This window comes from Schistocerca cancellata, chromosome 12 (genome assembly GCF_023864275.1).
Source record: "Schistocerca cancellata isolate TAMUIC-IGC-003103 chromosome 12, iqSchCanc2.1, whole genome shotgun sequence".
In the NCBI taxonomy this organism is placed as follows: Eukaryota; Metazoa; Arthropoda; class Insecta; order Orthoptera; family Acrididae; genus Schistocerca; species Schistocerca cancellata.
The window spans coordinates 8,812,251-8,828,392 of record NC_064637.1 but is presented as its reverse complement, the minus strand read 5'-3'; the positions used below and the strand labels follow the sequence as shown (position 1 = coordinate 8,828,392).

Sequence of the window (16,142 nt, the reverse complement as noted above, 5' to 3'; positions counted from 1 at the left end):
TTATTAGGAATGCTACATCTCCGCCTTGGGGAATGTATGCCCATTCGTGCCAAATGTGAGCTGAGCTCAGTAGTCTACAGTGATCGACAACTGTTCCGGGTCGTCCGTGTTTCTACCGATCCGTCGGTTCTTGCTCGACACCTTGTAACCACGCACTTCTCCTCCTCCATCGAGGTGGATTATACGGTGGACCTGTCACCGACTGGGAACTCCTTCAGGCTCTTGACTCGTGGTATGGTACGGTCCCAGGTCCCGATTCAAGTAATCGCCAGATGATCAGACATCTGCACGTTGCTCGTAGAAGGCGTCTACTCGTCGGCTTCAACCACGTTTGGCTAGAAAGTATTTTCCCTTCACAGTGTCGAGAGAACATCGTAGCTCCAATTCTTGAGCCAGACGAGACCCTACGTTTATCGTTTGCTGCCAACTGATTAGCGTCAGTACGTGAAAGGATGGTAGTCCGACAGTTACGCTGTGTTGTTTTCCCCCAGTCATTGCAGTTACGAGGAGGGATGACACACAATTAACCATTTGGTTGGATTGGAAATGGCAATCTGACAGGCTTTTTCTACATGCTACCACCTCATTACAGTCTTCTTTGACTTCCACAGAGTATATGACACTGCTTGGCACCATCATATTTAACTTACCCTCCGTGACTGGGACTTCCAGGGCTCCCTAACAATTTTTGTTCCACAATTTGTCATGACTTGTTTGCTCAGTGCTTGGACATTCTTGCACAGTCCTGAGTTTTGGGTCTCCTCTTTGATAAATTGACACGGCTGCCCCATATTTGTTAACTAAAGACTAGCTGCACGAATATGCTTAACACTCTCCACTTTCCCACCCACACTACTTGGGGTGCAGATTGTGCTACTACACTCCGTACTTACTGAGCACTGGTCTCATCCTAACTGGGCTATTGTTGCCAATTTTATGGCTCAGTGGCACTTTTGGATTTGAAATTATTGCCCCAGCCCATCTTCGTGGAGTAAGTTAGGCCGTTGGTGTCCTCCAGGTAAGTTTCTTAGAAAATCTCCTCACTGAGGTGGGAATATCACATCACCGATTCTGACTGTACCGACACCAGCTCACTTACACAACAACCATCCGACAGTTTCCTAATTGTAAAATTATCAGATTCTTTTTGCATACAAAGAGCATTGACTCTCTGACACCAACCCTCATCTGGGATAACCAGTCCTACTGTTGGGACCTCTGCACAAGCTCCTTAGAATGTATGCACAGTGTTTCATCCTCTCGGTTAGTACACAGTCTGCAAGTTAGGACTGATCTACTTCGAGGCCCTAAAGTTTGTTGCCTCCATTACCTGTCAGTGCACTGGACTCGCATTCAGGAAGACATCGGTTCAAGCCCGCGTACACCCATCCTGAGTTAGGTCTTCCGTGATTTCACTAAATCGGTTCAAGTGAATGTTGGGATGGTTGCTTTGCAAGGGCACATTCAACATTCTTCCCCATCCTTCCCTAATCTGGTGTAGTCCCCCATAAAAAAAAAAATAATAAAAAAAAACACTGGCAGCAAATGATGTACAACCATATCCCAGCCTAAACACGATTTTAAAGTTGTCAGTGAAAATAATAATCTAGATGAACTGAAAGAAACAGACACTGAAAGGTTGGTGGGGGGACTGCATGTGATTCACAATTCATAAAAGTTCCTATTGGCAACCATCTCTTCTCACAGGTAGGAAAGAATTCAGAATGTAGAGTTGGCTATATTGACAAACATCCCAAACAGTCTTGCCAGTTGGATTTTCGTAGTACATTGAAATGCTGCTACATTCAAAGATGAACAATACGGAATTTGTATTTACTTCGTTGGATAATGTATTAAAATTACAGTGGTCGAAACTCGGGGCAGAGAAAAAAAGCTCGTCTTCTACCTTTTTTTTTTTTTACTGACGCAGAGGTTTTGGTGCCAGTATTTATCTTTGTGCCTGCAAAGCATTCCTGCATAGCGCTACATATATTCGATGGCAGAAGTTAGTTGTGGCAGCACATACCACCATTTTTCAGAACTTTCGCTTACTTTTCACTCGATTCTAAGCCGCAGGTGGTTTTTTGGATCACAAAAACTGGAAAAAAAGGGTGGCTTAGATTCGAGTAAATACATAATGCTGATAATGATCAGCAGAGCCCTAAGTTTTGTGAAACAGGCTTTCCTTGGCTGGATTTGAATGTGTAGTGATTCAGGGAGCAGTCTCTGGCTATTGATCAGTGTTACTCGTGTCACCCTGTGGTACATGTTACTTACGATATTCTACCTGGTGCGAATTTAAGGAGATGGGACCTGGATAAACTGAAAGAACCAGAGGTTGTACAGAGTTTCAGGGAGAGCATAAGGGAACAATTGACAGGAAAGGGGGAATGAAATACAGTAGAAGAAGAATGGGTAACTTTGAGGGATGAAATAGTGAAGGCAGCAGAGGATCAAGTAGGTAAAAAGACGAGGGTTAGTAGAAACCCTTGGGTAACAGAAGAAATATTGAATTTAATTGATGAAAGGAGAAAATATAAAAATGCAGTAAATGAAGCAGGCAAAAAGGAATACAAACTTCTCAAAAATGATATCGACAGGAAGTGCAAAATGGCTAAGCAGGGTTTGCTAGAGGACAAATGTAAGGATGTAGAGGCTTATCTCACTAGGGGTAAGATAGATACTGCGTATAGGAAAATTAAAGAGACCTTCAGAGAAAGGAGAACCACTTGCATGAATATCAAGAGCTCAGATGGAAACCCAGTTCTAAGCAAAGAAGGGAAAACAGAAAGGTGGAAGGAGTGTATAGAGGGTCTATACAAGGGCGATGTACTTGAGGACAATATTATGGAATTGGAAGAGGATGTAGATGAAGATGAAATGGGAGATATGATACTGCGTGAAGAGTTTGACAGAGCACTGAAAGACCTGAGTCAAAACAAGGCCCCTGGAGTAGACAACATTCCATTAGAACTAATGACAGCCTTGGAAGAGCCAGGCCTCACAAAACTCTACCATCTGGTGAGCAAGATGTATGAGACAGGCGAAATACCCTCAGACTTCAAGAAGAATATAATAATTCCAATCCCAAAGAAAGCAGGTGTTGACAGATGTGAAAATTACCGAACAATCAGTTTAATAAGCCACAGCTGCAAAATACTAACACGAATTCTTTACAGACGAATGGAAAAACTGGTAGAAGCCGACCTCGGGGAAGATCAGCTTGGATTCCGTAGAAATGTTGGAACACGTGAGGCAATACTGACCCTACGACTTATCTTAGAAGAAAGATTAAGGAAAGGCAAACCTACGTTTCTAGCATTTGTAGACTTACAGCAAACTTTGAGGTTCGCCGATGACATTGTAATTCTGTCAGAGACAGCAACGGACTTGGAAGAGCAGTTGAACGGAATGGACAGTGTCTTGAAAGGAGGGTGTAAGATGAACATCAACAAAAGCAAAACGAGGATAATGGAATGTAGTCGAATTAAGTCGGGTGATGCTGAGGGAATTAGATTAGGAAATGAGACACTTAAAGTAGTAAAGGAGTTTTGCTATTTGGGGAGCAAAATAACTGATGATGGTCGAAGTAGAGAGGATATAAAATGTAGACTGGCAATTGCAAGGAAAGTATTTCTGAAGAAGAGAAATTTGTTAACATCGAGTATAGATTTAAGTGTCAGGAAGTCATTTCTGAAAGTATTTGTATGGAGTGTAGCCATGTATGGAAGTGAAACATGGACAATAACTAGTTTGGACAAGAAGAGAATAGAAGCTTTCGAAATGTGGTGCTACAGAAGAATGCTGAAGATTAGATTGGTAGATCATATAACTAATGAAGAGGTATTGAATAAGATTGGGGAGAAGAGGAGTTTGTGGCACAACATGACTAGAAGAAGGGATCGGTTGGTAGGACATGTTCTGAGGCATCAAGGGATCACCAATTTAGTATTGGAGGGCAGCATGGAGGGTAAAAATCGTAGAGGGAGACCAAGAGATGAATACACTAAGCAGATTCGGAAGGATGTAGGTTGAACTAGATACTGGGAGATGAAGAAGCTTGCACAGGATAGAGTAGCATGGAGAGCTGCATCAAACCAGTCTCAGGACTGAAGACCACAACAACACAACTACCTGACCTTGATATTACTGCCTGCTCAGTTTTCTTTCTTTTACAAAAACGTATAACCTACGTAGTCCACCTCCATAAGTCACCTGGACGACAGTAGGCATGTTACATTCGAAGGTCCAAAGGTCAGTGCGACCTCCTCTGCCAGCTGCTTTGTTCATCTCTCTCCTACTCAGCTTTAATCACTTTCAGATGCAGTTAGCCCTTTTTTTCTCCCACATCCTGTTTTACATTTTAGGAGTAGCACTCCGATGGAGTCAGGACCGAAAGTATTCCTTATCCTTGACACTATCTGCTGACAAAAGTACTGTTGAATAGGATTTCATGCTTCCGCCAGGATAATGGGTGCTTCTTCCCCTGTAACACTTTGACTGTAATGGATCTGGAGTGGGACAGCTGTTGAAAGTCACACATAGGGCTCTTGCCGACTTTCACCTGATGCCCCCCCTCTCCCCCCCCCCCCCCCCCCCCCCGCCCCCCCACCCAGCTACTGATTTGACTATTTCTCTCTTCGTACTTTGTTATTGTCAGTGAAACTGATGTTGATTACGTTTTCAGCCTTCTAACTTTTACCGTCATCAATTTTCATGATAGAAGGCCTTCTTTCCTTCGTAACTTTTAGTCCTTACTTGGGTTGGCAGTGGGTCAGGTGTGAGTGGGGTTCCTCTCACCACACAATCAGTGGGGAAACGTTTTCTGCACTCTGACCTGCATACTAGCCCATTTACCTCTTTACCATGTTGTGTTCCCATGTATCATACATGACACCCCATTTTAAATTTTTTTTGTACACCCGAGAGTGCATATTCATCTCTGGAGCCAACAATGTCACAACCAGTACTTCATGCATAATGTGACGTAATTGTTGAAAACATTATCACTTTGGCAAGAGATGTCAGGTCAGCACGCGAGCCTTTGCCACACTACTAGGAGAAACGAAGGTAAATAAAATAGCATTTCTTCAGTTCTGAAACTGATTTACTATGTTTCTTTCAAATACACTCGTCTTGGTCAGAACCTTTGAAGTATCAGATTTGTTACTGACCATATAGCGGAGATGTTGAGTCGCAGATAGGCACAACAAAAAACAAAAAGATTTTCACACTTAAAGCTTTCAGCCAGTGGCCTTTGTCAACAACACACGCACACACACACACACACACACACACACACACACACACACACCCAGGAGGTCCACAACTCTTTTGTGGATACGTGCGTAGCGAGCACGGGACCCCGAGCTAATAATGTGGCCTTCCTTCCTTTCCGGGCTGCATACCTTCCCTTTCCGCATCCTTCCCCATCCCCCATCTTCGCCCCTCCTCCCCTCACCTCTGGCTCTTTCCTTCCCTTTCTCCCCATCTGGGAGTATGGTTTGTGTCTACGTCCGGAGACGGACGCTCGAAAATGTAACGCATTTTTCGCCTTTTTTGCTTGTATGTCTTCTTCCTTCCTTTGTCCTTCTCTTTTCCTTACCTCTTCTCTTTACCCTTTTCTCCGCTGCGGCGTTTGAGACCTCTCTTCTTTCCTTTCCCTTTCTCTTTCTTCCTCCCTGTGCGTGTCTGAAGGCTGACCCACGCATTTTTGTGCATAGCTGGTGACGGGTAACGCGTAATTCCCCGCCCCGGGTAGACAGGTAGGACACGTACGTACCCCCTGGTAACGGCCAGGCCCAGGGAGGGGTGATTACCCGAGCTGATACCTTCCGAAAGTGCCGATTGGTCCCTCCGTCCGTTTGTCGGGAGGTGTGACCTGAGGTGTGAACAATCACCTAAGGCGGGAGTGCCCTCAGAGAGGGCCCCCACAAGGGAGGAGCGCGCCATCGGAGACGCCGGTAATTGTGGGGGGTTCTTCCGCAATGGTTTCCTCACCTTCCACTATGTCTGCTCACAAGCATAAGTTCACTGAGTCTCAGCCACAGACGGTTCTTCCATCGTTGCCACAGTTCCTTGTTGTTTCTCGGTCTGACGACGGTCACGACTTCTCCACGGTCAACCCTTTCATTATTCAGAAAGGTGTCGACGCAATTGCAGGTCCTGTAAAGTCTTGTTCCAGATTACGGAATGGCACCTTGTTGTTAGAAACAGTCAGTGCCCTCCAGGCACAAAAATTGCTGTATACTTCTCTGCTCCACACCTTCCCTGTCCGGGTGGAACCGCACCGTACCTTAAATTCCTTGCGTGGAGTCGTTTATACACGCTCCCTCGATGGATTGTCTGACGAAGAAATTCAGCACTACCTGTCTGACCAGGGCGTAACGGCTGTTCATAGAGTTATGAAAAGGGTTGACACGAACATCATTCCAACCCGCACTGTCTTCTTGACATTTGACAAAGTTCAACTTCCATCGAAAATCAAAGCAGGCTATGAGATAATTTCCGTTCGCCCTTATGTCCCAAACCCTACACGTTGCTATCGGTGTCAGCGGTTCAATCACACCAGCCATTCGTGTTCCAATCTGGCTAAATGTGTTACGTGTGGCAAGGATGCCCATGAGGGTGCTTGTCCACCTCCATCCCCTCGCTGCATCAACTTTATGGGTGACCACACTGCTTCCTCTCGAGATTGCCCCGTTTTTAAGGACGAAAAGCTCATCCAGGAAATCAGAGTGAAGGAAAAGGTGTCGACCTTTGCTGCTCGAAAATTATTCGCCAGTCGACAGCCCACCGTGCCTCAGACAGGAAAATACAGCACTGTCCTTGCTTCTCCTTGGCCAACAAAGGAGGCGGCCACGCAGACTTGCGACCTCACCTTCAGTGCCACTGTCGTCAGATCGGCCAGCGCAAAGATCGCCCGTTCAACCTCACCACTTTCGCCTGCCCACTCTATGGCTCACCCTTCATCGAGTTCTGCTACATCTCGAGCCCAAAAGTCAGACACCAAGACTTCGAAAAAAGAGCATACTCGTGAAGATTTTTTACATACCCCAACTTCACAACCATCGGTTCCTTCTTCATCTAAACATCATGTTTCCAAGAAGGCTCATCTCCTTCTCTGCCAAAGCGTGTCCCATCTACAGCACCACCTGACAGAAATCGCCCTCGGCCGTCTTCTGTGTCGCCGAGGCGCACTGCTGGTGGCCGATCAACCGGCCGATCGCTGATGGCAGGAGCTGCTCCTGAACAACCTATGGATCAGGATCTTCTGCCTTCGGCTGAATGCCATTCCATGCTGTCGGTCGCTAGCTCCGAGCAGTCTTTGAGTTGACAGCAACTTTAGTCACATTCCTCCATTTTCTGTTCACCCCATGTCCATTATCCACTGGAATATCCGCGGCATTCGAGCCAATAGGGATGAATTGACGATCCTCTTACGATCCTACTCGCCGGTCATCTTCTGTCGTCAGGAAACAAAGCTGCGTCCCCATGACCGCTTTGTTCTCCCTCATTTTCAGTCCGTCCGATATGATCTCCCCTCTGTTGAAGGCACTCCAGCCCATGGAGGACTCATGATTCTTCTCCGTGATACTCTCCATTATCACCCAATCCCCTTAAACACTTCCTTCCAAGCTGTCGCCGTCCGTCTTTCCCTTTCTGGATACACGTTCTCTCTTTGTACTGTATACATTCCATCATCCACACCAATGGCAAGAGCTGATCTCCTTCATCTTCTTGGTCAGCTTCCACCCCCCTATTTGCTGGTTTGGGACTTCAATGCCCACCACCCGCTTTGGGGATCTCCACATCCTTGTCCACGTGGCTCACTATTGCTAGACGTCTTCCACCAAGTGGATCTAGTTTGCCTCAACACTGGGGTCACTACATTTTTTTTGCCTCCACGACAAATTTATCTCATTTGGACCTTGCGGTCGGTACTGTTCCGCTAGCTCGGCGCTTCGAATGGTTCGCCCTTGATGATACACACTCGAGTGACCACTTTCCATGTGTCCTTAGACTGCAGGCTCAACTGACATGTATGCGCCCGCGACGCTGGAAGTTTGCCCAAGCCGATTAGACACTTTTTTCGTCTCTAGTGACATTCGATGACCGTCACTTTCCCAGCATTGACGATGAGGTCACTCACATTACCGACGTTATTCTTATAGCTGCGGAACGTTCAATACCACTAACCTCCGAATTGCCCCGGCGCCCCCCGGTTCTTTGGTGGAACGAGGCATGCCGTGACGCAATACATGAGCGGCGACGTGCTCTTCGCGTTTTCCGCCACCATCCTACTTTGGCCAACTGTATCCGCTGTAAGCAGTTCCGTGCGCGATGCCGTCGTGTCATCCGCGATAGCAAGAAGGCAAGCTGGAAATTCTTTATTAGCTCATTTAACACCTTCACTCCCTCCTCGGAAGTTTGGAGTCGGCTTCGACGGTTATCAGGCGCGCCTAGTTTCTCCCCGGTCTCTGGGCTCACTGTTGTGCATGATACATTAGTGGACCCCATCGCAATTTCTAACTCATTGGGTCAGCACTTTGCTGAGATTTCGAGCTCTTCAAATTACCCGCCAGCGTTTCTCCCGAAGAAACGTGCAGCGGAAGTGCGACCTCTTGCTTTCTCCTCTCCAAATCGCGAAAGCTACAATACTGTTTTCTCCATGCGGGAACTCCAACATGCACTCTCTTCTTCTCGCTCCTCCGCCCCAGGACCGGATGGTATCCACGTCCAAATGTTGCTGCATTTATCAACCCATAGTCTGCGTTACCTCCTTCGCCTTTATAATCGAATTTGGACCGACAGTACTTTTCCCAGACAATGGCGGGAAGCTGTCGTCGTTCCTATTCTGAAACCTGGAAAGGACAAACATCTCCCCTCTAGCTATCGCCCCATTTCTCTCACGAGTAGTGTCTGTAAGGTTTTGGAGCGTGTGGTGAATTACCGTTTAGCTTGGTGGCTGGAATCCCGCAGTCTTTTAACACCTGCCCAATGCGGTTCCGAAAGCATCGTTCTGCAGTTGACCATCTTGTTGCTCTCTCCACTTATATCATGAACAATTTTCTCCGGAAACGCCAAACAGTAGCAATATTTTTTGATATGGAGAGAGCATACGATACCTGTTGGAGGACAGGCATCCTCCGCACACTGTTCTCTTGGGGCTTTCGAGGTCGGCTGCCCCTTTTTCTTCGCAAATTTATGGCAGAGTGCACATTTAGGGTGCGGGTGAACACTACTCTCTCCCGTACTTTCTCCCAAGAAAACAGGGTACCCCAGGGCTCCGTGCTGAGTGTTGTACTGTTTGCCATTGCCATAAATCCATTTATGGATTGTCTCCTTCCTGATGTCTCGGGCTCCCTCTTTGTGGACGATTTTGCGATCTACTACAGCTCTCAACGGACCAGCCTTCTTGAACGACAACTTGAAGGATGTCTCGATCGCCTCCACTCTTGGAGCATCGAAACTGGCTTCCGTTTTTCTCCCAGTAAGACCGTTTGTGTTAATTTTTGGCGACGTAAGGAGTTTCTTCCACCCTCCTTACATCTAGGACCTGTCAACCTTCCGTTTTCAGACGTCGCTAAATTCTTGGGTCTTATGTTTGACAGAAAACTGTGCTGGTCCTCCCACATTTTGTATCTTTCGGCTCGCTGTCTGCGATCCCTCAACAGCCTCCGTGTCCTGAATGGTACCTCCTGGGGAGCGGACCGAGTGGTCCTTCTCCGCCTCTATCGCGCCTTAGTGCGCTCGAAATTGGACTATGGAAGCATAGTCTACTCCTCTGCTCGGCCATCTATTCTTCGGCGTCTCGACTCTATCCACCACCCTGGATTACGTTTAGTGTCTGGAGCTTTTTACACTAGCCCTGTGGAAAGCCTTTATGCTGAGACTGCTGAACCTCCGCTGTCCAATCGGCGAGCAGTCCTCCTGAGTCGTTATGCTAGCCATCTGTCTTCCATGCCTGCTAATCCAGCCCATGACCTTTTTTTCGATGCCTCCTTTGATGTAGGGTATGCAGGCCGCTCCACCTCCCTACTATTCCCGGGAGTCCGCTTCCGTCAACTGCTCCATTCTCTTTCCTTCCGCTTTCCTAAAACCTTCTTGACAACTTGGGGTACAGCACCGCCTTGGCTCCGTCCCCGGATCTGCCTGGTCCGTGACCTTTATCGATTTCCCAAGGATAGTACCCGTTCACTTGTTTATCTAAGTGTACAAATCAAGGAAGCCACATTTATTTACACTGATGGCTCGAAAACATCGTTAGGTGTAGGGAGTGCCTATGTTGTTGGCGACACCCCAAATCACTTTCGGCTTCCCGACCAGTGTTCGGTCTATACTGCGGAGCTTTACGCTGTTCTCCGGGCTGTCCACTACATCCGCCGCCATCAGCGGATACAGTACGTTATCTGCTCAGATTCTCTCAGCTCTCTCCTCAGTCTCCAAGCTCTTTACCCTGCGCACCCTCTGGTCCACCGGATTCAGGACTGTCTGCGCTTGCTCCACCTGGGGGGCGTCTCGGTGGCGTTCCTCTGGCTCCCGGGACACGTTGGTATCTGTGGAAATGAGGCGGCCGATATTGCGGCCAAGGCTGCAGTCTCTCTTCTCCGGCCAGCTATTCAATCGATTCCCGTCGCCGATCTACGGAGCGTTTTATGTCATCGTGTTACTCTTTTATGGCACGCACATTGGTCGACACTTCCCAATAATAAATTGCGGGACGTGAAAGCTCTTCCTTGTGCTTGGACCTCTTCCTCCCGACCGCGTCGTCGGGAGGAGTTAATTTTAACTAGACTCCGGATAGGGCACTGTCTTTTTAGCCATCGACATCTTTTAAGCGGCGATCCTCCCCCACTCTGTCCCCACTGCTCTCAGCTGTGGACGGTAAGACACCTTTTAATTGAGTGCCCCTATTTTAATCCGTTACGCTCCCGTCTACAACTGTCGCCTGATATATCGTCGATTTTAGCAGATGACACATGCTCAGCCGATCGCGTTCTCGAATTTATTAGTGCCAGTGAAATGACGTCAGTCATTTGAAGCTTTTTTTGGGGACAACCAACCCCTTTCTGTAGAGGATTTTTAAGCCTTCGTTCTGCTTTTAGTTTCTCCAATTTTATGACTTTCGTTTCCATTGCTGCTGATTTCCATTTTCGGTTTTTTACTGTTTCCTAAGTCACGGACCGGGCGCTAATGACCATAGCAGTTTTGCGGAACAAACACACACACACACACACACACACACACACACACACACAAAGACAGACTGCAGCCTCTGGCAACTGAAACCACACTGCGAGCAGCAGAACCAGTGCACATTGGGAGTGGCGACTGGGTGGGGGAAAGGAGGAAGAGGCTGGGGAGGCGTAGGGGGAGAGGAGGGATAGTATGGTGGGGATGGCGGACGGTGAAGTGCTGCAGGTTAGGCGGTGGGCAGGGGAGAGTTGGGGAGATGGAGACGGGAAGTGGCAGAAGAGGAGAGACATAGCGAGAAATAGGGAGGAAAAAAATTAAATAAAAGAAAGACTGGGTGCAGTAGTGGAATGATGGCTCGTAGTGCTGGAGTGCGAGCAGGGAATGGGCTGGACGGTTGAGGCCAGTCGTATGGTCTACAAGCTGAGCTGCAACCTCTGTGCTGCGTTATATGTAGGCACGACAGTCGACAAGCTGTCTGTCCACACGAATGGCCACCGACAAACTGTGGCCGAGAAACGAATGGATGACCCTGTTGCTCGACACGTTGCCAAACACGACATCCTTCATTTCGATGACTGCTTCACAGCTTGTGCCGTACGGATCCTTCCCACCGATGCCAGCTTTTCTGAATTGCGCAGGTGGGAACTTTCCCTGCAATATATCCTACGTTCCAGTAACCCTCCTGGCCTCGACCTTCGTTAGTCGCTCTCCTCACCCATCTGGCCCCTTCCCTGCTCCCATTCCAGCACTACACAGCCGTCATTCCACCGGCATACCCACTCCTTTTTTTATTATTTATTTTTTTCTCTATTTCTCTCTGTCTCTCCTTTTCTGCCACTTCCCCCCTCCCCCCACTGCTTTCCGCCCAACCTGCAGCACTTCACTGGCTCCACTTCCACCATACTATCCTTCCCCCTCCCCACCCCAACCTCCTCCTTTCCCCAGTGCAGTCGCCACTCCCATCGTGCACTGGTGCTGCTGCTCGCAGTGTGATTTCAGTTGCCTGAGACTGCAGTTTGTGTGTGTGAGTTGCATTTGTGTGTGTGTGTGTGTGTGTGTGTGTGTGTGTGTGTGTGTGTGTGTTGAAAAAGGCCATTGGACCAAAGCTTTAAATGTGAAAATCTTTTTGTTTTTTGTTGTGCCTATCTGCGACTCAGCATCTCCGCTATATGGTGAGTAGCAACTTTCCTTCTCATAATATTGTTACATTCCATCCTGGATTTTCTATTGTTTGAAAGAATCAGATTTCATACTTTGGTTCTTTAACAAGCCAATGTAAATAATATTCACAACAGAGGCTGGAGTCTTGCATTCACCCAGAACTTTCTGACTTTGGGTTTGGGGATACTGAAAAAAATTTGAAATAAATGTTAGATTGATTCATGAAAATAGTAACTCTTCTTGGGAAACTTCAGATGAGGAACCTCTTAGTTGCAGCAAGATTTTAAACCAGTAGGGAGAAGAAATGAATTAGATTCTTACAGATATATCAATGTGTAGTTTAGAACTCTTGTAACAATTTTTTTTCTAAGAATGGGAAACTACATTGAGATAGTGGATTGTAGGAATAACAGATAGTTTTTTCTTTTCTGTCTCACAGATTTTCACCAACCCTGATTGTTGTAAGACAGCCAGTATTCAATGATATCTTCGGAAGACATTTGTACTTTTAAGACCGTCTAAGTGACTTTTTTGTAGCGAAGTTTGATGATTTAAGGGGTGTAGAATGTTCGGGAAAATGGTTATCCAAATTTGAAAATGTTTTGGGCTCTGGCTTCTGGAAAGTGAGGCCTGTGCTAAATATTGTTAGAGACTCTTGTTCAAAGACCCCTATCACCTACAGATATTTGCACCGATCCCATCTCAGCAGTAGGCTCGAGAAGAAATATGCACAACTGTTATTATTTCGGAGTGGTTGTGGAACATCTACACACAAAAACTGATTCCCAAGTTGAGAGTGATTCCTGCAGAAAGGCGAAAACAGACGAAAGTGGCAGTATTACATAAACAGCTGCAAGAAATGACTGTGTGAAGCATTTGCCTGAAAGTATTTTAAAAAACTAGAAACAGATCAAAGTGCCGACTAGCAGGCTGCAACTCATTGACATTTGTAAGATGTATGTCGTGTAAAATGATCTTTTGTTTTATTGCTTTGCATATGTGTGGCAGTTTTATAACTTACAAGCCAAAATGTCGTAATTACACAGTCCTTGTGGCCACAATATAAATTTTTTTTGAACGTGTGTCTCACTTTTCGTGTCTCAAATGCAATAAAATGCTGTGTTTTGTTTTTGTGCCAATCTGTGTTTTGCTACGGATCTGAAGAGGTTAAATTATTTCGGTTCTCTGGCATCGGCATTGCTTTCAGTGCGTCAGTTGTACAACTCGTACAGACTTCCACAGTTTAAGTTAGATTTGTGGCTGACGGCACTAACTACAGAAGACACATCTCTCGACTGACGGTCTGACGATCTCAGAGTTTAGTCCCTCAGCCATTGCCTACAAGCCTGCCGCTGTGCGGGGTACCACTCGTGTAATATGTCCTCCTCCACCTCGTCAACTGTGCGAATCCGAGTGACAGAGATTAGAAAACTAGCTGACAGTTGCCCGGATATTAGATACAAAACCTAACGTACAAGAAGAAACATACAGTGCTATAAGTTGTAAATTTTGGTACCACTTTATATAGTGTACAGTGAAAGGGTGCAGCATTAATTGCGGTAATTCAGCAGGTGAATTCTAGAGCACACGTCGGAATATTTGTGCGAGTGACTCTTTCTGTTTGGGAGAATTAGCTCCCTGTGTCATTCTGCATTAATGTGAATTAGTTGCACTTCAAGTGACACCCGTGCAGGAGGAACACAAAAAACAACAACAACAACAACAACCACAACAACAACAACAACAACATTCGTCCGAATCAGAACCACATACGAGCACTTTGCAAAAGTACCCAGGTACTTTTTACCACAACAATAAAAGTAAAAAATATTATTGCTGTGTCCTATAATCACATGATAGTTCCTACAGTACCACATAATGACCTAATAGAGGCGTTATTAATTTGTGTGCAGTGTGACTGAGATCAGTGTAAAGCAGAAGCCGCATGGCGGAGACGTGACGGTACCTGAAGTAGGAAGGACAGGCCACATAACAGCCCATTTGACACAATATTATTGTAATAACATTTGTTAGGTGATTTGCCCTCCCTACTTTAGGCACAGGCACGCCTCTGCCACGTGACTTTCATGGCCGCCCGTCGATTTGTTATCACTGGTCCACACCCACGGCTCGCAGTGCTCTCGTACATTGCCTGTGCTTGCTACCCGTTGAAATTTATGATATTCTGTCGGGTTGGTAATCGTCCAGTTTAGGCGGTTCTGGTAATTTGAATCCAAATGTTTGGAGACCGTGTATTTTAATGACCCACCGTTAAATTAGTTACACTTGTACACCTGAGGATGCAATTAAATCGTAGCAAAACCGGTGTGTACGAGCCCGGGATAAGAGAACTTCTGAAAGCTTGTCTGGCTCCCAAAAAGTTTGTTAGATGATTTTTAATAGTTTTAAAAATATTTTATCTTATATCTAGGTTGTGGATGGCCAAACTGTAGAATTATAGGTAAAAGTGGAAATAATTATGGAAATTACTATAATGTCTTTTTTACTTAATGACCTTAAAATGTTTGTACACATGCTTTGAAATTTGGTGCATCTCTAGGAATGGCAGTATGTGGAACTTTTAGTGTCGTGTCTGAGCAGATATTTCGCCTCACGAGGTTGCTGCAGTTGCCATCCCACCTCGGAAGATGCTTACCTTTCTTCGATAGAGCTCACTTTGTGTAAATAAAAATAACAGCCCCGCACAATATTCTGCAGTCTTGTCTGTGACATCTTATTTTTCAGTTGTGAGTACCACCTGTTTGTAGGAAGACGTAGGGTTAGACAAGTCCTCTAGAGTGGTATGTACCGTGACAGTTTAAACGAGGGATTCGTAACACTGATGTAAGAGGGTGAAATGAAAGCAGAAAAAGAAAAGTACCGTAACGTATCCTTCCTTTCTGTTGCCATGTGAAGAAAACAGTGGTTTTGAAATTAAATGTCGGTGTTGATCCGCCGTTTTTATGATCGTGCTTGTAATGTTTTGTTTTTCTGTCTGTTAACTTCTGGCTTCATGTGGAACATAACTTAGATTATAGAAGTTAAAATAGGCTGCTACAGTGTTGACATACTGTCTCTACTACATGTCGGAGATACTATTCGGGAATGAACTGTGAGCATATTACTGTGTGACAGGATCCCGAGCCACTGCAACTGGAAGAACTGTAAGGGTAGTGTGACAGAGCTGGAGGCAATACAGATCATCCAAAATGCCCCAAACCTGTGTAAAGTATGCATATGGCACGATGTCAGCCCCCGTCTCTTCCGTACGCTCTCCGAAAAATGCCGAAGACTCAAAGAGCTGCGCTTGCGTAGTACTCAGAAGCGTAGCTACTCGGTAAGTATTTTATTCTTTAGATGAAGTGTTGATATTTATACTGTAGGTTACCTCTTTTGTTACCCTTTTTTCTTTTAAGTATCTGTGGACAAGAAACCTGCCAACGGTTACACAATGCCACCGTTCACACCTCGGGAGATGTAAAACTTATTTTGCAGGCCTTCATTACAGATGTAATTTTCTGCCTAAATTTTGGCCTCCTGCAGAGAGGGAGGCATCGTAGGAGATAGTGGGCAAATACTGTGTCAAAGTTCTGAAATGTTTGTGGTTTAAAAATGGGTCACTTTACAATTTCTACTGGCAAAGTTTTTAATGTATTTATTTTTAAAATTGGTATTTCAGAGAATTTGGGTGTTAGTGTCCGTAACCACTGTCAACCCCTCAGCTGGAGGCGAGGCTGCAGCCTAACACGTTACTGTCACTACACTCCCGCTCATTTCTACTG

At 46.0% G+C, this 16,142-nt stretch overlaps 1 protein-coding gene across 4 annotated transcripts in view; it reads left to right on the top strand.

The window, feature by feature from the left end:
• Positions 1–16,142, top strand: part of LOC126109885 (uncharacterized) — a 147,171-nt gene that overhangs the window by 22,453 nt on the left and 108,576 nt on the right. For all 4 annotated transcript variants that reach the window (XM_049914974.1, XM_049914971.1, XM_049914972.1 and 1 more), the window contains exon 3: positions 15,496–15,697. In XM_049914974.1, coding sequence (XP_049770931.1) covers positions 15,496–15,697 — 202 coding nt within the window. The remainder of the gene's footprint in view (positions 1–15,495; positions 15,698–16,142) is intronic.